The 21,810-nt window shown below is 41.7% G+C and overlaps 1 protein-coding gene across 3 annotated transcripts; it reads right to left on the bottom strand.

The window, feature by feature from the left end:
- Nucleotides 1–3,837: 3,837 nt before the first annotated feature.
- mrpl35 (mitochondrial ribosomal protein L35) lies at nucleotides 3,838–20,341 on the bottom strand. Of its 3 annotated transcripts, none has more exons than XM_078553862.1 (4): nucleotides 20,230–20,341; nucleotides 16,644–16,836; nucleotides 15,165–15,306; nucleotides 3,838–4,247 (listed from the first exon to the last, which is right to left on the bottom strand). In XM_078553862.1, exons 1-4 carry the CDS (start codon nucleotides 20,252–20,254, stop codon nucleotides 4,059–4,061), a joined length of 549 nt encoding a protein of 182 aa, XP_078409988.1. In that variant the 5' UTR covers nucleotides 20,255–20,341; the 3' UTR covers nucleotides 3,838–4,058. The 3 variants fall into 3 exon arrangements, with proteins under 3 accessions (XP_078409988.1, XP_078409996.1, XP_078409979.1); XM_078553870.1 differs by lacking the exon at nucleotides 20,230–20,341 and adding an exon at nucleotides 17,674–17,827 and having other exon boundaries at nucleotides 3,838–4,351; XM_078553853.1 differs by lacking the exon at nucleotides 20,230–20,341 and adding an exon at nucleotides 17,674–17,824.
- Nucleotides 20,342–21,810: the final 1,469 nt, after the last annotated feature.

Raw genomic sequence — 21,810 nt, 5'->3', positions numbered from 1 at the left:
TGATGGTACTAACAATGGTATGCCAGAATGGAGAGGCCTGAGGACCGAAGTAAATTCATCCTCTGTCCTCATCAGTATTATAAATAATATAGTCAAAACTTTGAACAAACTCTATGAAGCGTATGAGGGAAGAGCAGGTAAGAACTACTGTTGATAACTCCAATGTAAATCAAACAACTGAACGATCATGATGAGTCAAAAAGGCTTCTTGCTGTTTCTAAATTTGTAAGCTTTATTCTAGGTGGAATGGAATTAATCTAGTCAATGATATGCTATATTTTGGAAACTCTGATTTAAATGTTGTTGACGTCCTTCCATCTACAAGAGATGATGAACATGCAGCAAACAATCCATTTAGGTGTGGTGTCTTCATTTGTTACACCTTTGCTGATGGTTTGAAGGCCAATCCTTGAGAGGCAGGCTCTGCCACAAGTGGTGCGATGAAGCTGCCACCTGTTGTGGGTTGTTGTTTTCAGCTTTGGCACCTGTTGCCGAGTTGCTGTAGCCACTGGTTGGCATGGTTGTGCACACCAATTCACTAGAACTGTCGCCATTTCCGTGTTTCACCAGCTAGTGACTCTAAGGTGTGAAAGATAGTTGATGTTTAGGACCTTCATATCACGCTTGCAAACATCCTTGAAGAGGAGTCTTGGGCGCCTCACCGGTCGTCTGGCTCTGGCTACCTTCTCATAAAGAAGGTCATGTGACCATCTTCCGGCAATATTAATGGACAATACCATCAGACCAGGTAAAGACAACAGATTTCCTTCCCTACAGGACATTAGGGAACAGTTGTGGTTTTATGACTGTTTAGTCAGTTTCAAGGTCGCTCTTACTGACACTGCTTTTTTATTTAGATTTTTAAAAAAAACTGAATTCAATTTCTCAACTTGCTAGGGTGGGATTTGAATTCATGTTCTGTGGATTACAAGCTCAGTAACACTTCGTACATTAATAATTTAGGAGATTAAACTGAAGACAAAATACTGAGTTCACTGATACTCAGACTGTCTTCAGGGGGTTTTCTGTCAATGTGCAGTAACCACGTAGAGCTTTACAAGACATGAATCAATACGTAAAAGGACCAGATCTCGATGCCAGGCTAAATCCTGGCCATAATCCTGGCAAGGGGCCACAGATTCAAACTGAATGTTAGGGTAGGTGTCAGGAAGGTTGTTATAAAAATTGTGCTCAACACATAAAACGGGCTTTGGAGTAGTGCTGGCTTTTAGGATGGTGTGATGGGAGGGACGGAAGGATTTTCTCCCGAGTGGACGGGCTGAACAGATTTCCTCATCCTGATAAATTTGTGATCAAGCGGGAAATGGCCGAGGTTTCCTCATGATTCTGATTTCGGTTTTTTTTGGATGTAAGGAACGATTTTCTACTTCGGATTCCAAGATGGCAAAATGAGACATAACTGTGCAATTTACGGTCTGCTGTGTAAACCCGTTAATGTATCACAAAGATTTGCCAGAAATTAAATGACAGCTGTACATAGTGTTTCAAAACACTCAGGGTATTAAAGAGATTTAAGAAGTTTGTTAAGTTTTGTTGACTCATCGAGGCTTGGGCAGGTTCTTGGAAACCATAGTTTTATTTAAAATTCACATTGTGTTCAAATCTCTTAATGGCCTTGTCCCTATCTCTGTAACCTCCTCCAGCTCTCCAGACTCTCTAATTCTCTGACTCCAAACTTTTGGGCATTCTGCATCCCCCCCACAACCCACCCGCCAACTCCCTTTGCCGATCATGGTGAGCATGCCTTCAGCCATGTCCTCTGCCTCTCCACCTCCCTCACGCCCTCCTTAAAAAGTATAAATGATCTCATGGATCAGCATTTTTTTTCCCTTTTCACTCCTGTGAAGCACCTTGGGGCATTTTCCCTACATTAAAGGCGCAAAATAAATCCAAGTTCTGGTGACAAAATAGAAAACGTCAGCACTTTCCTTCTATTGAGTAGAATTATTTTCCCCACATTTTGTTTCCAGAAATGTGAATCTTATTACCTGGTTATGACCTGGAATGTATTGCCTGGGAGGGTGGCAGAAGCAGACTCAATAGAAGCTTTGAAAACAGAATTGGAAACATACTTGAAAAGGGAACAAAATGCAGGGCTGTGAGGAAAGAGCAGGTGAGTGGGATTAATTGGGTAGCTCTTTCAAAGAGCTGGTGCAGACATGATAGGCAGAATGACCTCCTTTTGAACCAGAAAATTCTTTAAGGCACTTGACCTAGCCCAGTGACATGGCTGGAAACCAACCTTCACCTTTGCCAAGTTTCTGATGATCCCATAAGACTCCTGTCAACCAGTTTGCTGTATAAACACAATATAGTTGTAACTAAAATTTATCTCCTATCATTTGAAACAGTAGGTGTGAATAAAGTTTCTGAGGGATACCATTTCTTTGTGTGCTGGTATCATGATTATAGTCTCAAACATTCTTCATGTAGTAGGCTGGATAATAAAAAAAAAGCAAAAAAAATTAATAGGTAGATAGGCTAGAAGCTATAGACTGGTGTTAAGTGTTGAGCACACAACTATTAACTAATCTGATCTTGCACTGCAATAGTGGGCAACAGTCTGGATGTGTGCTGCCTTATCTCCCGAGTACAAAATCACTGTGCTAGCTTGTTCACATACAGACACATCGAGTGCGAATGTAAAAAGAATTTCATGTTTTTGTAACAATTATATGGACTTAACTGTAATGCAGACTGTGCTATACGACACTGTGCATCTATACAAGAATGATGTACATGTCGAAATATGTACTTGTACTTTTCATTGGCATATATTTAAGATAATTTGTTTGCGAGATGCACTGGTTTTAATATCTTTAACAAACAATAGGCTAATGAGGATAGATGGTGATAGTCTTAATTTCTACTGTGTTTTTTTGCCTTCTGGTGTGCAAAAATCTTTTTATTTCTTTAAAGTTGCAACAAATAACTGCAGATCTGGCAGGCCAGAGCACTTTACAGTTGTATTCATTCACATTTGTGTTCCCTGACTACAACAGTTAACTGTATATAGAGAATTTGTTGTTGCTGTTACACTGGTTGCATTCAGAGTGCTGCATGAATTAAAGGATTGTTGTCTTATATACATTTGTCACAGAATTCCTGCCATTGTAATAAAAGACTGAAATATTATAACAGGAATGGCTGCAGTTTCTTGCTTTGGGAACACACACAAAAGACAATGCACAGCTGCTGTCTTTTAAAGCGCAGTTCATTAGATTTCTGCTTGCAAAGTTGAATAGACTGATACAATGTGTGTTCACATACTGCCTGGACTGACCATTTCAATGCCTACCTCAGTGTAGAGGCACCAAATAAAGGCAAGATACTTTCCCAAGGAAAGGGAGGGTGAAGCGAAAATAATTTTTACAGGCTGCTCTTCATATTTCCTTATAGCTAACAACAAATCGAATTATATAGTGTCTTTAGGGACAAACTGGCATTTTATACATAATAAACTGTCCCAAAGCACTCCAGAGAAGCAAAAAAATTGACAACAAGCCAAAGGCAGAGCCATTAGGAGGGCCAAACAAAAGCTTAGTCAAAGAGGTTTTAAGGAGGGTCTTAAAGGAGGAGAGGGAGATGTTTAGGGAGAAAATTCCAGACCTTAGGACCTAGACTGCTGAAAGCACAGTTGGTCATGGATTTTTAGGTCCTCTTTCTTATTGTTATTACACAGCCAGATCAAGAGTGCCATTGCCTCAGATGAGATTTGTTACCTTTGCCAGGGAATGCCACCCAACATGGAGTTTGAAAAGTGCTTTCCCAAAAAAACCGATACAAAGCATAAAAATTCAAGCATATTACTCATGGTTACATGGATTGGAAGATTTATTAAGGAGCATTAAAGAGTACAGATATACGTTACAAGAAATATTACAGGCAAAGCAACGTCTCCTAGCTTCCCGATATTAACAGTCAGTTATTCTGGAAAAGGTTGGTCAGCATTAAACTCCAAACATATTTGGTGTTTCTTCTGTTTCTGGATTAATGCAGTGAACAGCTGAAAATTTTGCCAGAATTGTCACAAATATTCAAACCTTCAGGTTTGTTCGATCATGATACATCTGGTATGGATCATTCACATACCAGTTCCGCCTTTTCCAGAAATCCGTCGTCATCTTGTCCAGCATTTTGCTTTGGGTCCTGTTGCAGAAGACATGCTGTCGGAGTCGACGTTTTCTTGTAGCTCTTTTCTTCCACAGTCTTTTCTTGTAACCTGCCTGAAAGCAAAGGGAGCATTGCTGAGGATCTAAGCAGCATGACTTGTATTCATAGCTGGTTCAACACCTGATAGGACGGTCTGTTCAATCCCAATTAATGACTGCTAAGGAAATAGAAAAAGTGTCACTTTCAATTGGCAAGTAGATTGGGGTGAAAGGGAGTTTCCCAAATTCACTTGTGTCGCACCTTTAGTCCCTTTCTTGTAACTATTGGGAAATGTAAATCGAGATATTGGAAGAACTAGGTTTAGAAAATGATACCAGAAAATTAGTAGCACATTCTTGCACATGTATTCCATCTGTTTGCTTAAACACTATAATTTTGCCTTTGCAACTATTGCCCCATGCTGAGAAATTTGGTCAGTAATTACACATCTTGAACTTATTTTAATTAATCTAGTTTCAATTTTCTAATTCCACTTTCTTTAAAAATATAGGTTGCTTTGCATTTTTTCATAGTACTTTCCATGTGAATTACAATTGAGATTTTTTTTCTTAATTATTTATTTAGGCAACACTGGCAATCCTGCATATATTGCTCTATTATTACTTATCTTAATCCTATTATCATTTCTGAATGAAAGTTGCCAGCCTGTTGCCAGGATAAGGGATATGTCATGATGGCTGGAAAGGAACTTGGAAAGGGAGGGGGTAAATCCAGTTGATCTGTTCCATGTTGGAACAATCGACATAGAAAGGAACAGGGAGGAGATCCTGATTAAAGTATCAGGAGTTAGGCTCTAAATCAAAAAGCAGGACCTCGAGAGTAATAATCTCTGGAGTACTATGCCTGAGCCACGTGCGAATTGGAGCAGGAAAGTTAACATGTGGCTAAAGGACTAGTGGGAGAGAGAGGATCCTTTTCATGGGACACTGGAACCAGTTCTGGGACAGGAGGAAGTTGTACTGCAGGGATGGGCTCCACCTGAACCAGGATGTGACCAGTGTCTTTGTGGAAAATTAGGAAGGTGGCAAAGGCTTAAAACCAGTTAAGCAGGGGGTAGAGGGATCTACAGGAAATAACTAGGGTTATGAAACAAGGGTCTGTTATGATCCCTGGCCAGGCCCGGAGATCAATAATTTTTTGTTTACAGTAGATAAAGTTTGAGATTCAAGACACCTGCTTTTGGAACAAAGCCACAAGATTCCATTTGTTTTGAAGTAACAAAAACCACCTTTATTATACAAGTTCAGAAAGATAAAAACAATTTACAATACGTATCTTATACTCTGACATTCAGGGTAAGAATGAGGTACAAGAGAGTTAACAGACGAACTGTGGTTGAACCCAACACACTACAGAGTAAATGACAGATGCAACCAAGACAGGGTCCACAGATTTCTCAAGAACTCACCGAGACAAGACAGTTAACACCAAGGCAAACAATATTGTTGAAACTCTGTCTCATGAGGGATTCCTAGCTTCACCTTCGAAAATCTCTCCTTGGAATTCTCTTAAAGTTGCTCCCACATGAACGGTTTTAACAACGGCCCACCTCACAGGCTTTCAAACTCACATCCTGTACCTTCAATTTTACAATCTCCACAGACTGTGAATTTAGCACCCAGGGACACACAGATCAATGGATTTCATGACGATTTTAAATAATGAAGTAAGAAGAAATCCTATTAAAAATGAGATAAAGTGTCCTACATCAATGCACATAGTGTCCATAATAAAACAGGGGAGCTGAAGGCAACCATGCGTTGGGAAAACCAGACATAACAGGGATTACGGAGACATGGCTGCAGAACAATCTAGACTAAGAATTAAACATTGCAGGGTATAACATATTTAGAAAAGATAAAGAGAGAAAATGGGGAGGTAGAGTAGTGTACATATCTGGGATAACATGATGGCAGTAGAAATAAAGGGACACAGCCATCAGCAAGACAAAAAACAGAATTCATATGCATAGAGATAAAAGGTAATAAAGGGTCCATCACATTAATAGGTGTAGTCTACAGGCCAGGTAAAAGTGGAATGGAGGTGGAGGAAGAAATATGCAGACAAATCAGGGAATTGAACATAGAATAATAATCACAGGGGATTTCAACTACCCTGATATTAACTTGACAGAAGAGGTAGGCAAAGTTGATAAGGGAATGGAGTTCCAACAATGTGTACAGTGTGCTTTTCTAACCCAATTTGTTGAAAAGTCCAACAAGGGAAGATTCACTATTGGGTTTAGTAATAGGCAATGAACCAGAGCAGATAAAAGAAGTAAAAGTAGGGGAACATCTAGGCAATAGTGACCATAATATAATACACTTTATGATGATAGAGAAGGACATTAATATGACGAAAATCAAGTTAATAGGTTGGAGACAAGCTGATTTTGAGGGACTGAGAATCCAATTTGGAAAAACAAAATGGGCAACTATATTGGCGAATAACAATGTGAAACAACAATCAGAAACATTTAAAACACTTAACAGAGTGCAGGAAAAATATATTCTGCTAAAAGAACAAACTAATCATTAATGGATGAATAAAGACATAAGGGAACAATGGAGGGCTCAGAAAGAGGCATAAATTAAGTACATAGACAGCAGCGGAGTTCAGGATAAGAGAATACGAAGAGATTAGGGAAGAAGTCAAAACAACTAAGAAGGTGAAAAGGAACAATGAACTTAAATTAAGGAACTAAAACAAAATAGTAAAATATTTTACAAGCACATCAATGAAAAAAAAGGAACAGTGTGATAAGAATAGGAGTTTTAAGGGATAGACAAGGTAATACCACAGGGAATGATGGAGATGTGGCAGAAATATTCAATGATTAATTCGCTTTGGTATTTACTGGGGTGATAGAAAAGGCAAGCATGACATTGAATGATGAGATGAGTAATGAGATAAGTGCATTTAAAATAAAAAGGGCAATGTTTGAATAAACTAAAAGAGGATAAAGCCCCTGGTCAGGATGGATTGCATCCACCTATTTTAAAAGAATATAGGGAAGAGGTACCAGACACATTAATACTCATATTTAATAATTCATTAGAAAAATGTTTAGTGCCAGAGGACTGCTGGGTAGCCAATGTAATTCCTATATTTAAGGAGGGGAAAAGGATATGTCTAGGGAATTACAGCCCATTCAGCTTAACATTGGTAGTAGGAAAATAATGGAATCCTTCATAAAGGAGAAAATAAAAGAACATCTAGGGATATAGAGGGAAGTTATGCTAAACCTGTATCACACCTTGGTTAGACCACACTTAGGTACTGCATGCAGTTCTGGTTGCCATATTATTAAAAGGATATAGCGGCTCTGGAGAGGGTGCACAGAAGATTTACAAGGATGACATCAGAAGTGTGTGGGTATACAGATTAGGAAAGGATTGACATTTACTCCTTTCTCTTAAAAAAAAAGGCTGACCTTGTTTTATAGGGTAACCTATAGAGGTCTTTAAAATTATACAAGGCTTTGACAAAGAGAATTGTCTCTTGTGGGGAACAGCATAACTAGAGGCCATTAAGATAAAATAATCATCAAGAAATCCAAGAGGGAATTCAGAAGAAACTTCTTCACCCAAAGAGTGGTGAGATTGTGGAACTCATTACCAAAGGGAGCGGCTGAAGTGAATAGTACGAATGCATTTAAGGGGAAACTAGACAAGTATATAAGGGAGAAGGGATTTACTGGTTACGATGGTTGATTTAGATGATAAAAAGATGGGAGGTGGCAGGAGTGGAGAAGCATGGCCTGTTTCTGTGCCGATGTACATAATCCTATGCAAACCAGCTTCTTGAAGTTATTGTTTGTATAATTAAGTGGGCTGGCTTGGTAGGCCACTTCAGAGGACATTAAGAGTCAACCACCTAAAGTGGACTAGAATTACATGTGGGTAAGACCATGCAAAGATGGCAAATTCCCTTACTTGAAGAATATTAACAGATTAGTTTGTTCTTGTTTAGCACCACAATATGACAGCATTCATTGTGATTTTTTTTCTGGGCACAAGTTATAGACTTTGTGCCCAAAAAAAAATAGACTTATAGATGGTTTCAGAAATATCCGCTACAAAAAAGCAACAGCTTAAAAGTTGAACTGGACGGCAATTTTCCCTTCACACGACTTCATAAATATTGCAGGTTTTTCTTAGACAAAACAACACATCGCATTTATATAGCACTTTTAAAGTAGTAAAATATCCTAAAATGCTTCATAGGACAGTTATCAAACAACTGGAAACAAAACAACAGAAGGAGATATCAGGACAGATGACCAAAATTTTGGTTAAAGAGGTAGATCTTCAGGAGTGACTTAGAGGAGGAGAGAGTGGGAGAGGTGGAGAGGTTTAGAGAGAGGATTACAAAGTTTAAGGCCCGCGCAGCTTAAGGTCCAGTCGCCAAGGGTGGAACAATTTAAATAGTTGGCAATACGAGATAAATTGGGACTGAGTACGTGCAGTTGTTGGGTAAGAAAGTCTAAATTTTTATTTGATACAAACCTAATTTAGTTTGTAATTGACATTGGCATTAAACTGAAATCTACAGTTTAAATTCTGTAGTTGCCAGCCTTAAGCAGGGTTTATTTCAAAGGTTCCAGTTAAGAGCAGTTTAATTAAGAACCAGCTGATGCTGGATCCTCATTAAGTGACTCAGCTAGGCCTTTTGTATTAGAAGCACATAAATTCAGAGGTGTCTGGTTGCTTTTGCCTAAACTTTTTCAGCCTCCAGGAATTGATTCTTGCTCTGCTACAAGAGAAGAAGTTGGTTAATTGGTGAGTATCTGGTAAGTGTTTAAGGTTCATCCTATTCCTAAAGGCTCAAAATCACATGATATGAGTGCAGGGGAAGCAGCAGATGGGTGTGTAGGACTGGTGAGTATTTCTTGTCTTTAAAGTAAAAGTAAGGTATTTAGTTTGTGTTTAGGTCTCTAGTCTTTTTTTCTCTCTCTTTTTCTTAAAAGTAGCTTGTTAAGTATAAAATTGATACTGGTGTAAAAAAAAATACAGTTGAGTGGAAAGAGTGGGGGATTCTTCAAGTGGAAAGAGCAGGGATATTAGAGTAATTAATTAATAAATTAAATAAAATATGATAGTGATGGCAGGATGGGTGATGTGTTGCTGCTGCCGCATGTGGAAGCTTTTGGGCACCAACGTGATCCAGCGCGAACGCATCTGTAATAAGTGTTTGCAGCTCGAGGCACTTTGGATCCGAGCTGAGGAGCTGGAGTCCGAGCTGCAGACATTGTGCCACATCAGGGAGGGGGAAAGTTACCTGGACACTTTACTCCAGGATGTGGTCACATTCCTCAGATTAGGTAATTCAAATTTGGTCTGTGATCAGGGACAGGAGGGTGTGACTACAGGTGAGGCAGGTATGGGGACCCAGGAGGCAGTGTTTGAGGAGCTTCAGCCCCTGCAATTATCCAACAGTTACAAGGTTCTTGCAAGTTGCGTGGATAAGAACAGGGACTGCAAGGAGAATGAGCGAACCGACCACAACACCGTGGTACAGGGAGCCATTCAAGTGGGGGGAAGGAAAGGAATGTAGTAATGGTGGGGGACAGCATAAATTAGGGGGATAGAAACTGTTCTCTGCAGCGGTGAGCATGAGTCCCGAAGGCTGTGTTGCCTGCCCAGTGGCAGGGTTAAGGGCATCTCCTCAGGGCTAGAGAGGAACTTGGAGGGGGAGGGGAGGGATCCAGCTGTCATCGTCCATGTTGGTACCAATGACATTGATAGGACTAGAAAGGAAGTTCTGTTGAAAGAATTTGAACAGTTAGGAGCTAAATTAAAAAGCAGAACCTCCAGTTATTTTAGGATTTATACCTGAGCCACAGGCAAACTGGCATAGGGTGAATAAAGCCAAGGAGTTAAATGCATGGCTCAAAGATTGATGTGAAGGAATGGGTGGAGTTCTTGGGGCACTAGCACCAGTACTGTAGAAGGGAGCTGTTCTGGTGGGATGGGCTTCACTTGAACCGTGTTGGGACCAGAGTCTTTGCGAACTGAATAGCTAGGGCTGTAGAGAGAGCTTTAAACTAAATAGAGGGGTTGCGGTGGGGGAGGGTTCTGGAGAGGGGATATGTAGGCTTACAAAGCAAAAGGATATGGCAGTCTTGCAGGGCAGTTATTTAGGCAATGATACCCAGAGAGTGACAGGAAAGGACAGTGTACAAACATTAAAAAACAGCAGCAAATAGGGTCAAAGGGAGAAAAAAATGGTAAAAAGGCAAAATTAATGGCTCTTTACTTAGTACTTACATAGTATTCGGAACAAAATAAATGAATTAACAGCACAAATAGAGGTTAATGGGTATGATCTTATAGCCATTACGGAGACATGGTTACAAGGAGATCAAAACTGGGAACTATATTCAGGGGTATGTGACTTTTCGAAAGGACAGGCAGGGAAGAAGGAAAGGCTGGTGGGGTAGCTTTATTAGTACAAGATGGAATAAGTATGATAGCAAGAAGTGATCTTGGATCAGAAGATATAGAATCCATATGGGTGGAGGTAAGAAATAACCAGGGGAAGACGACACTGGTGGGAGTAGTCTATAGGCCCCCTAACAGTAGTTATAGAATCACAGAATCACACAGTGCAGAAGAGGTCCTTCGGCTCATCGAGTCTGCACCGACACATGCAGGGAATAAATCAGGAATAATGAGGGCATGTAAAAAAGGCAGTACATTAATCATGGGTGACTTTAATCTTCATGTAGATTGGCAAAAACAAATTGGTAGAGATAGACACGAGCAAGAATTCATAGTGTATTTGGGACAGTTTCCTAGAACAATATGTTGTGGATCAAACCAAGGATCAGGCTATTTTAGATCTGATAATCTGTATTGAGGCAGGTTTAATAAATGATCTGAGAAAAAGATCCCCTAGGAAACAGTGACCAAAGCATGGTAGAATTTAGCATTCGGTTTGAGAGTGGAAACTTGGGTGGGGAACAACTGCGCTAAACTTAAATAAGGGTAATTACGAAGGAATGAGGGCAGAGTTGGCTGGAGTGGACTGGGGAAGGAGTTTAGCAGAAAAGACGGTTGATGAACAATGGCAGACGTTTAAGAAAATAGTTCATGACACACAACAAAGACATATCCCAGTGAGGAAGAAAGATTCCAGCAAGAGGATAAACCAACCATGGTTAACCAAGCAAGTTAAATATAGTATCAAATTGAAGAAAAAAACATACAATGTGATTAGTGGTAAGCCAGAGGATTGGGAAAGTTTTAAACTCCAACAAAAGATGATGACCAAAAAAAAAATAATAGAGGGAGAAAATAAACTTTGAGAGTAAACTAACAAGTAATATAAACATGGACAGTAACAGCTTCTTTAAATATATAAGGAAGAGAGGCCGAAGTGAACATAGGCCCCTTAGAGAACAAATCTGGGAAAGTAATAAAGGGGAACCAGGAAATGGCAGAGGAGTTGAATAAATACTTTGCATCAGTTTTCATGGTTGAAGATACTAATAGCACTCCAAAAATACTAAGTCAAGGGGCAAAAGTGGGGAGAGGAAATAAATAATCTATCACTAGAGAAAAAGAACTAGGGAAACTAATGAGGCTAAAGGCTGTTAAGTCCCCTGGAGCTGATGGGTTGCATCCTAGGATATTAAAAGAAGTAGCTACCGAGATAATGGAGGCACTGGTAGTTATCTTCCAAGAATCCTTTGATTCTGGAAAAGTCCCAGAAAATTGGAAAAATGACAATGTAACACCCTTATTCGAAAAGGAAGGGAGACAAAAAACAGGTAACTATAGGAAGGTTAGCTTAACATCTGTCATTAGGAAAATATTAGAGTCTGTTATAAAGGATGTAATCGCAGAGCATTTAGAATTACATAATCTAATCAAGCAGAGTCAGCATGGCTTCATGAGAAGGAAATCGTGCCTGACAAATGTATTGGAATTCTTTGAGGAGGTAACAAGTAGGATAAAGGGGGACCAGTGGATGTAATATATTTGGATTTCCAAAAGGCATTTGATAAGGTACCATGCATAAGGCTATTTAATAAGATAAGAGCCCATGGTGTTGGGGGTAGTATGTTAGCATGGATAGAGGATTGGCTAACTAACAGCAGACAGTTTGGATAAGGGGTTTATTTTCAGGATGGCAACCTGTAACTAGTGGAGTGCCACAGGGATCAGTGCTGGGGCCACATTTATTTGCGATATCCATTAATGACTTAGATGAGGGAAGTGAATGTATTATTGCCAAGTTTGCGGATGATACAAATAGGTGGGAAGGCAAGTGGTGAGGATGACAAGAATCTACAGAAGGATATAGACAGGTTAAGTGAGTGGGCAAAACTTGGCAGATGGAATAGCGGAGCTGAATATTATTTAAATGGAGAAAGACAGCAGAAAGTTTCAGCAGAGAAGGATTTGGGGGTCCTCGTGCATGACAAAAAGCACAAAAAGCTAGCATACAAGTTCAGCAGGCAATAGAAGAGGCAAATGGAATGTTAGCCTTTATTTCAAAGGGAATAGAGTATAAAAATAGGGAAGTCTTGCTCAAACTATACAAGGCACTAGTTTTCCACACCTAGAATACTGTGAACAGTTTTAATCCCCTTATCCAAGGAAAGATATGCTGATATTAGAGGCAGACCAGGTTCAAAGAACAAAGAAAAGTACAGCACAGGAACAGGCCCTTCGGCCTTCCAAGCCTGCGCCGATCATATTGCCTGTCAAACTAAAACATTTTGCACTTCCAGGGTCCGTATCCCTCTATTCCCATCCCATTCATGTATTTGTCAAGCTGCCTCTTAAACACCACTATCGTACCTGCTTCCACCACCTCCTCTGGCAGTAAATTCCAGACTCACTACCCTCTGCGTAAAAAACTTGCCCTGCACATCACCTCTAAAGTTTTCTCCTCTCACCTTAAATCTATGTCCCCTAGTAATTGACTCTTCCACCCTGGGAAAAAGCTTCTGACTATCTACTCTGTTCATGCCACTCATAATTTTGTAAACTTCTATCAAGACGCCCCTCAATCTCCGTCGCTCTAGTGAGAACAATCCGAGTTTCTCCAACCTCTTCTCATAGCTAATAACCTCCAGACCAGGCAGCATCCTGGTAAACCTCCTCTGCACCTTCTCCAATGCCTCCATATCCTTCTGGTAATGTGGCGACCAGAATTGCACACAATATTCCAAGTGTGGCCTAACCAAGGTTCTATACAGCTGCAGCATGACTTCCCAGCTTTTATACTCAATACCCCTGCCAATGAAGGCAAGCATGCCATATGCCTTCCTGACTACCTTATCCACCTGCGTTGCACTTTCAGTGACCTGTGGACCTGTACACCCAGATCCCTCTGCCCATCAATGCACTTAAGGGTTCTGCCATTTACTGTATAATTCCTACCTGTATTAGACCTTCCAAAATGCATTACCTTGCGCTTGTCCAGATTAAACTCCATCTGCCATTTCTCCGCCCAAGTCTCCAACTGATCTATATCCCGTTGTATCCTTTGACAATCCTCTTCACTATCTGCAACTCCTCCAACCTTACTGTCGTCTGCAAACTTATTAATTAGCCCAGTTACATTTTCCTCCAAATCATTTACGTATACTACAAACAGCAAAGGTCCCAGCACTGATCCATGCAGAACACCACTAGTCACAGCTCTCCATTCAGAAAAGCACCCTTCCACTGCTACCCTGTTTTCTATGACCAAGCCAATTCTGTATCCATCTTGCCAGCTCACCTCTGATCCTGTGCGACTTTACCTTCTGTACCAGTCTGCCATGAGGGACCTTGTCAAAGACCTTACTGAAATCCATGTAGATAACATCCACTGCCCTTCCATCATCGATCATCTTTGTCACTTCCTCAAAAAACTCGATCAAGTTAGTGAGACACGACCTCCCTTTCACAAAACCAGGTTCACCAGGTTGATCCTGGGTATGGAAGGATTTTCCTGAAGAGAGGTTGAGTAAGTTGGGCCTGTACTCATTTGAGTTTAGAAGAATGAGAGGCGGCCTTATTGAAACATATAAGATTCTTAGGGGGCTTGACAGGGTCGATGCTGAGGTTGTTTCCCCTTGTGGGGGAGTTTAGGACAGGAGGGCATAATCTCAGAGTAAGGGGGCACCCATTTAAGACAGAGATGAGGAGGAATTTCTTCTCTCAGAGGGCAGTGAATCTGTGGAATTCTTGACCAGAGAGCGCTATAGAGGCTGGGTTGTTGAGCATGTTCAAGGTCAAGATAGACAGATTTTTAATTAGTAAGGAAATAAGGGTTATGGGAAAAAGGCAGGAAAGTTTAGTTGAGGATTCTCAGATCAGCCATGATCTCATTGAAAGGTGGAGCAGACTCGGTGGGTTGAATGGCCTGCTTCTGCTCCTGTGTCTTATGAGAGAGTCCATGACAGTACAAAACTACATGAATGCCCTTTCCTCCTTCCATATCTTATGACCTTATCCCATATTTATCAAACTAAATGGCTGAGTGGTTTACGGAGGTCATTTCTCAAACTAGGAAACAAAACTGATTTCTTGTAATCATTAATGTGAATTTTGAATGAGGGAGGGCAGAGAGTAAATAAACCTGAGCTGTACTGAGAGGGGGTTAAAACAAATCCCAGTTCCTCTCCTGGAAAATGTTTCACACATTGCCCCTGTCCTCATTCCCTGTATTCCACTGAATTGACTTCAGGTCCTCATCTCAAATTCCTCCGTTCTATTTGGGAATCCTTGCTTGTTCTAGGTCCAACCACTCCCTCTGCTTGTCTAGCCTTGGATTTCTGCTTGTTCTTTGCTCCACCATCTGGAAACTGAACCTTTGTCCCTTTGGAATTGTCTTCCCAAACTACTTCACCTACATCCCTCCCTGCCCTAAAATGCCTCCTAGATAATTTCCTACATTATGTCATTAGCTTGAAACTTCTTTAAAAATAAATTGTATCCCTTCCAATGCAGAATGTTGGAAACACAAACCTTTCTCCGCACCCACAGACCGCAGTGCAACCGTAGGAACCTTTTGACAACAGATTTCACCGACTTCCGTTTTCCTTTGCGCAGACTGCAGTAAGTCAGGGCTCTCACTGGTTGTTGAAAACTAGGAGCATGATGAGGCACGCTATACATGAGAGAAATAATCGTCACATTAATACAATATTTACAAAATTTCATCACTCTTTAGAAACATTAGATGAAACATTTTATCTGGTCAGTAATTTTGGCTACATACATTTTTATCTGTTGTCAATATACAGTTTCAGGAAATCCACCTTTTAAAAATGATTTTATGTCTGAATTGTCAACTCAGTAAAAGGCAAAGACAGGAAAAATAAATAAAACTACAGAAGTGTTTTAATACATTTAAGATACGACATGGCTAACACAGCATTTGTTCTGGGATGAACTGGCCAGATTTAGGAATATTGTACAGGTGTACAGTACATGGCAGCTTGAGAGCACAACAGGCCAACTGGAGAATCCAGGAGTGGGGAACAGGCTGACAGTAAAAATCTTGATATATTTAAACCTCAATGTCTGTTGGCTCTCTTGGACTTGAGCAGTGGTGACCCTGTTGCAAATGAAAAGTGATCAATGATGAACATTGCCGTAGTGGGCCTCATTTCTGATTCCCTTAGTTTCTAACCTCAGCTCTGCCACTGGGGGCATACTGGAGTGGAGATCAGACAGCAACAGCTGTGGCTTTACAACTTAATGGGTGAGATTTTATTTGAGGACTACAATAACAACGGCTCCTTGCATAATCGTGATTAGGGCCGATGACCAAGAGTATGATCAAAGTCAATGGGTTTTAAGGAGTATCCTAAAGGTGGAAGGAGAGGTTTGGAAGGGAAGTCCAAGGCACAGTTTAAGCACAGCCATCTATGGTGGAGCAATAAAATTGAGATGGTTCCGAGGCCAGAACTGAAAGAACACTGATATCTCAGAGGGTTGTCGGGTTCGAAGGGACAAACCAACAAACGACTCATTAGTTAGATGTGCAAAAAGACAACTGACCAGGTTCTTTCCTCTGTTACCAATTGTAAAGAGCTACTGACTGAAAATTCCCCTTCAAGATACTCACCATCCTGACTTGGAAATTTATCGCCGTTCCTTCACTGTCACTGGGTCAAAATCCTGGAACTCCCTCCCTAACAGCAGCGTGGGTGTACCTACAACATATGGACTGCAGCGGTTCAAGAAGGCAGCTCACCACCACCTTCTCAAGGGCATCCAGCGATGGGCAATAAAATGCTGGCCCAGCCAGCAATGCCCACATCCCATGGATGAATTTTAAAAAAATACACCTGAATCTACACACAATGGACACACATCCATGTGATAAACAAATAGACTTGGAATTTTAAGTCACAAGGGAGATTCACCTATTTGAGCTATTAAGCTGCAGCAAAATGCACTTTGCTTTCCTGACCATGAAATTTTCATTTTTAAACTCACCTCTTGAGAGCAGAGAGTTTATGTGCACAAATAATGTTACTGTCCAAAGGTGCCCCCAGTTTGGTTACTGTGGATATAGTTGGAGATTGAACATGTCGGAGGTTGAGGGTGGCAAACCTGGAGACCAGCTGTGTAACGGAGAAACCTCTTGATGCATTTTTCTGGACCAAAGGAAGGAAGTACTTCAAGGTTCCTTACAATACAAAACAAGAGAGAATACTTTATCTTTAAAAATTATAACATTTCACTTATTTTTCTTAAAAGTACCATTTTTATCCACAGGTGTAAGTTAGTTCAGAATGGTTAAACACTGGTGTAAGTCCTGCCAGAATGATCAAACAATTGAATGAAACATTGTTTGCAAAGATCATTTAACATACTGGCAAGTCCCAATGTTCACGAAGCATCGTAGCCCATGATACCTCATACCCCACCATCATTTTTCTCTCCAAGTACTTAAGCACTTCCTCTTGAATGTACTGATACAATTGGTCCTGACTGCCTCCCTTAGTGATCCGCTCCATGTGTTCATGTGTAAACTAGTTATGGATAAATTGCCATTTCACTCTCCCTTCTTCCAAGTTTAAGCCTTTGCCAATTTTCCAGCATAAACTAATTTGTATGATTTTGCACAAGTTCAAGAGCAGACTAAGTTATGGGGGTGAAAAATATCATGCCCAAGTGAATCTTAAAGGGATGTGGACATGATGGGGAACAAAATTCTGTAAGCCTCTGTCTGCAGGCAAGTGATGCAACAGCCCAGCAACCAGCCCCCTTGCTAAAGAGCTGCTTGAGTCAAGGCTGTTCTGTGCGAACTACTTATAAAAACAGCTGCCCTCTGTTCCCTTCTATTGTAACCATCTTGCCTGATCAGTATGCCTGCAAAGAGGTGCATTCCAGTTTCAGATCACAGTTGACCATTGCTGAATGGGCCAGCCATATGTTGCACAGTTAATGCAGATACCCTTGCAGCTGATGACCAAGACTTTGAGAAACCCAGTTCTCCCATGGTCTTACCAGGCATACATACCAGGGCCTACAGATATGGTTGGTGGCATCTTTGATACAGCCAATGTGGCAACACTGGCTCTTGATCCTGGCACGCTTTTTTTCATGCATACCATGTTAAGTGTGACATGTTTCAATTCTAAAAAATCTTCTTGCATAATAATCAATCAAGCAATCAGCATATCAAATGACCAAAATCATCCAGAGGGAGGTATCGCACCTGTCTGTAGATGCAAGTGCAGACATACAGAATCCCTCCAGAATGCCTCCAAGTAGGTCAGCTCAAGAGTTTTACAATAGGAAAATATCAGGAAAGCCCAAGTGCCAACAATCTGCAGTTCCCAAAAGGATCAGAAATGGCAGAGGTATTTTGCAGCGCTCAAACAAACTCTCACTTGACCAGTCAGTTACCCCCCAACAACACTGGATGCCTGGATCCTATGATGTAGGTTGAATTTGATGTCAGAAAAGTGCATACAGGATGTCCATGTGTCCATTTTAGAACATTGGATGTCCGTCTCAACTCTGATCAGGAAAACATATGGGAGCAATAATAGACACAGAATAAGCAGGACCAATTTTCACCAAATTTAGCACAGTTGTGTCCCATCTGCATTTGGTTTTAAAGCGTAACAAAGAATAAACACAGTTCCAAGATCTCAACAACAGTGATGACTGTTGAAAGTCCAGCATATTCATTTATGCCACGCAAGTGCCAGGGAATGACCATGTCCAACAAGAGAGAATCAAATCATTGCCCCTTGACAGTCAATAGCATTACCATCAAAGAATCGCCCACTATCAACATCCTGAGGGGGTTACCATTAACCAGAAACTGAACTGTACCAGCCATATAAATCCCATGGCTACAAGAGCAGGTCAGAGGCTGGGAATTCTGCAGTGAGTAACTCCCCAAAGTTTATCCACCATCTACAAGGCACAAGCCAGGAGTGTGATGGAATACTCTCCACTTGCCTGGATGAGTACAGCTCCAACAACACTCAAGAAGCTTGACATCATCCAGGACAAAGCAGCCTGCTTGCTCGGTACCCCACCCACCACCTTCAACATTCATTCCCTCTATCACCGACACAGTGGCAACAACCTGTCTGTACTATCTACAAGGTACTTCAGCAAATCACCAAGGCTCATTTGACAGCACCTTCCAAAGCATAGACCTCTACCACTTAGAAGAACATAGGCATCAAATGCATGGGAACTCCATCACCTGTACGCTTCCCTCCAAGTCACTCACCATCCTGAATTGCAACTATTCACTGTTACTTCACTGTCACTGGGTCAAAATCCTGGAACTCCCTTCTTAACAGCACTGGGGTGTGTCCACACCACATGGACAAGCAGAGGTCAGTCATTCCATCTTGCTTGCTGCCAGCTATTTCTAGATCAATCACACTAATCCCTTTCTCTGGTTGAAATACTTATCCACTATCGCCTCTTAAGTTTCAGTAGGCTCTCTTTTTTTTTAAAACAAAATGTTCATGAATATGAACATCACTGACAAAGCTACCATTTGTTGCCCAACACCAATTGCCGTCAAGGTCAATACCTTGAACCGCTGCAGTCCATGTAGTGTAGGTACACCCACAGCGCTGTTAAGGAGGGAGTTCCAGGATTTTGACCCAGTGACAGTGAAGGAACAACAATATATTTCCAAGTCAGCATGGTGTATGGCTTGGAGGGGAACTTTCAGGTGGCGGTGTTCCCATCTATCTACTGCCCTTGTCCTTCTTGGTAGGGGTCACAGTTTTGGAAGGTGCTGTCTAAGAAGACTTGGTGAGTTCCTGCAGTGCATCCTGTAGATGGTACATACTGCTGCCACTGTGCGTCAGCGGTGGAAGGAGTGAATGTTTGTGAATCGATTGGCCAATCAAATGGGCTGCTTTGTCCGAGATGGTGTCAAGCTTCTTGAGTGTTGTGGGAGCTGCAAGTGGAGAGTATTCCATCACATTCCTGATATATGCCTTGTGGATGGCCGGCAGACTTTGGGGAGTTAGGCGGTGATCTACTCTCCACAAAATTCCTAGCCTCTTACCTGCTCTTGTAGCTACAGTATGTATATAGCTAGTCCAGTTCAGTTTCTGGTCAATGGTGACCCCCAAGATGTTGATAGTGGGGGATTCAGTGATGGTTATGCCATTGAATGTCAATGGGCGATGGTTGGATTCTCTCTTGTTGGAGATGGTCATCGCCTGACCGAAATACTATCTAGAATCACAGAGTGGTTGCAGCACTGAGGGAGACCATTCGGCCCTCCCCGTCAGTGCTGCCTCTCTGAAGGAGCAATTCTCCTAGTATCCCTCCCTTGTCTGACCAAAGAAAACATTCCCGCTTGTCTCAGGTCAGGCCAGGCCAGGCTGCCGATCAAACAGCTGCCTCCGCCGAGGGGAGAGAGGCCGCGGGTTTGGGGGCAGAGTTTCCCGGCCTCGGGGTAGACTATCAGCCGCCTCTCCCGGCCTCAGCAATCCCCAAGGGAGCTGCCACCTCCACCGAGGCCCAACTCCAAACCATCGCAGGGCCGAGCGATCCGTCCATTCCGCCTTATCCCTGCTGCACCCACCGGCCGCGCTCCTCAGCGCCGCCATCTTCACCTTTCACCTCTCACCCCCAACCTACGGTGGCCACGCCCAGTCAGAGCTCAGACTCGCGAATTTCAAAATTCTCCACCAGCTCCCTGGGCTCTCGCTCTCGCTCCATCTCCACCTCTGTCTGGGGGGCGGGCAGGATTTGTGCAGCCTGCATTTATAGCTGGTTATCGTTTCTGCAAAATGGCTCGGCAAATCGTCCCTTCAATCTGTCCTGACCAGTTTTATTGGATAAAAAGAGAGCGCAGGACAAATATATCCCACCCCTAATTTAGAAATGAGCTGTTTTGGTGTGTCTCTGGATTGTAAACCCTGGAGTCCAAATGTAATCACGAATATTTATATTTATTTTCATTTTTAATGTGGCCAATTATTTAACAGGATTGTATAGTATTGGTACTTTCCCTTGAGAAGGTGGTGGTGAGCTGCCTCCTTGAATCGCTGCAGTCCATGTGCGATAGGTACACCCACAGCGCTGTTAGGGGGGGGAGACATAAGAAAGTTGTGAATTTTGGCATTGGTAAGATTCTGACAAATTCTTCCACACCGGGTAACTTATCAGTTATTCCCAGACTGCACTAAATGTCCAGACGACATAAAGAAACCTTAAGAGGCAAGGTTGGGGGAAGAATTGTTAAGCTCAATACGATATGTAATTTGTAAACACTAAGATAAAAGCAAAAAACTGCGGATGCTGGAAATCCAAAACAAAAATAAAAATACCTAGAAAAACTCAGCAGGTCTGACAGCATCTGCGGAGAGGAACACAGTTAACGTTTCGAGTCCGTATGACTCTTCAACAGAACTAAGGAAAAATAGAAGAGAGGTGAAATATAAGCTGCTTTAAGGGGGAGTGGGACAGGTAGAGCTGGATAGAGGGCCAGTGATAGGTGGAGATAACCAAAAAATGTCATAGACAAAAGGACAAAGATGTGTTGATGGTGGTGATATTAGCTAAGAAATGTGCTAATAGGTGACATTAAGGGTAGAAAGCTGTGGAAAGCAGTGTAGTAGAAAGCCTCTCTTCTATTTTTCATTAGTTCTGTTGAAGAGTCATACGGACTCAAAACGTTAACTTTATTCCTCTCCACAGATGCTGTCAGACCTGCTGAGTTTTTCCAGGTATTTTTATTTTTGTTTTTGTTTTGGATTTCCAGCATCCGCAGTTTTTTGCTTTTATCTTAGTGTTTAATTGACTGCCACTTCTCGTCAAGGAATGCCTACCTTGAAGAAGTATTGCTCTTCTCTCCGACAGGATTTCCGCCTCTCTCTTTTGCCTTGTTCACCTTCATTGCTTTCCATTTCTCTCCTGGTGTTTGACAAGGTGTTTACTAAAACTCGCTTTCACAGCCATATTTCCTTCCTCAGTGACTGTCTCCGTCTCCGACTTAACCACATGGATTTCAACTGAAGTTCCATCCCTCATGTTTCGAATCCACCCAGGATTACAGGTATCTCCAGGACATACAATGCTCCTTGGACTACTATTCTTGTCGCATCCTGAGATCCACACTCAGTGCCATGCGCCGCCATATGAACACACTCGACCTCTCCCT

This window comes from Cetorhinus maximus, chromosome 1 (assembly GCF_964194155.1).
Source record: "Cetorhinus maximus chromosome 1, sCetMax3.hap1.1, whole genome shotgun sequence".
In the NCBI taxonomy this organism is placed as follows: domain Eukaryota; kingdom Metazoa; phylum Chordata; class Chondrichthyes; order Lamniformes; family Cetorhinidae; genus Cetorhinus; species Cetorhinus maximus.
Note: the sequence above shows the minus strand (reverse complement) of the source record. Positions and strands in the feature narration are given on the sequence as shown.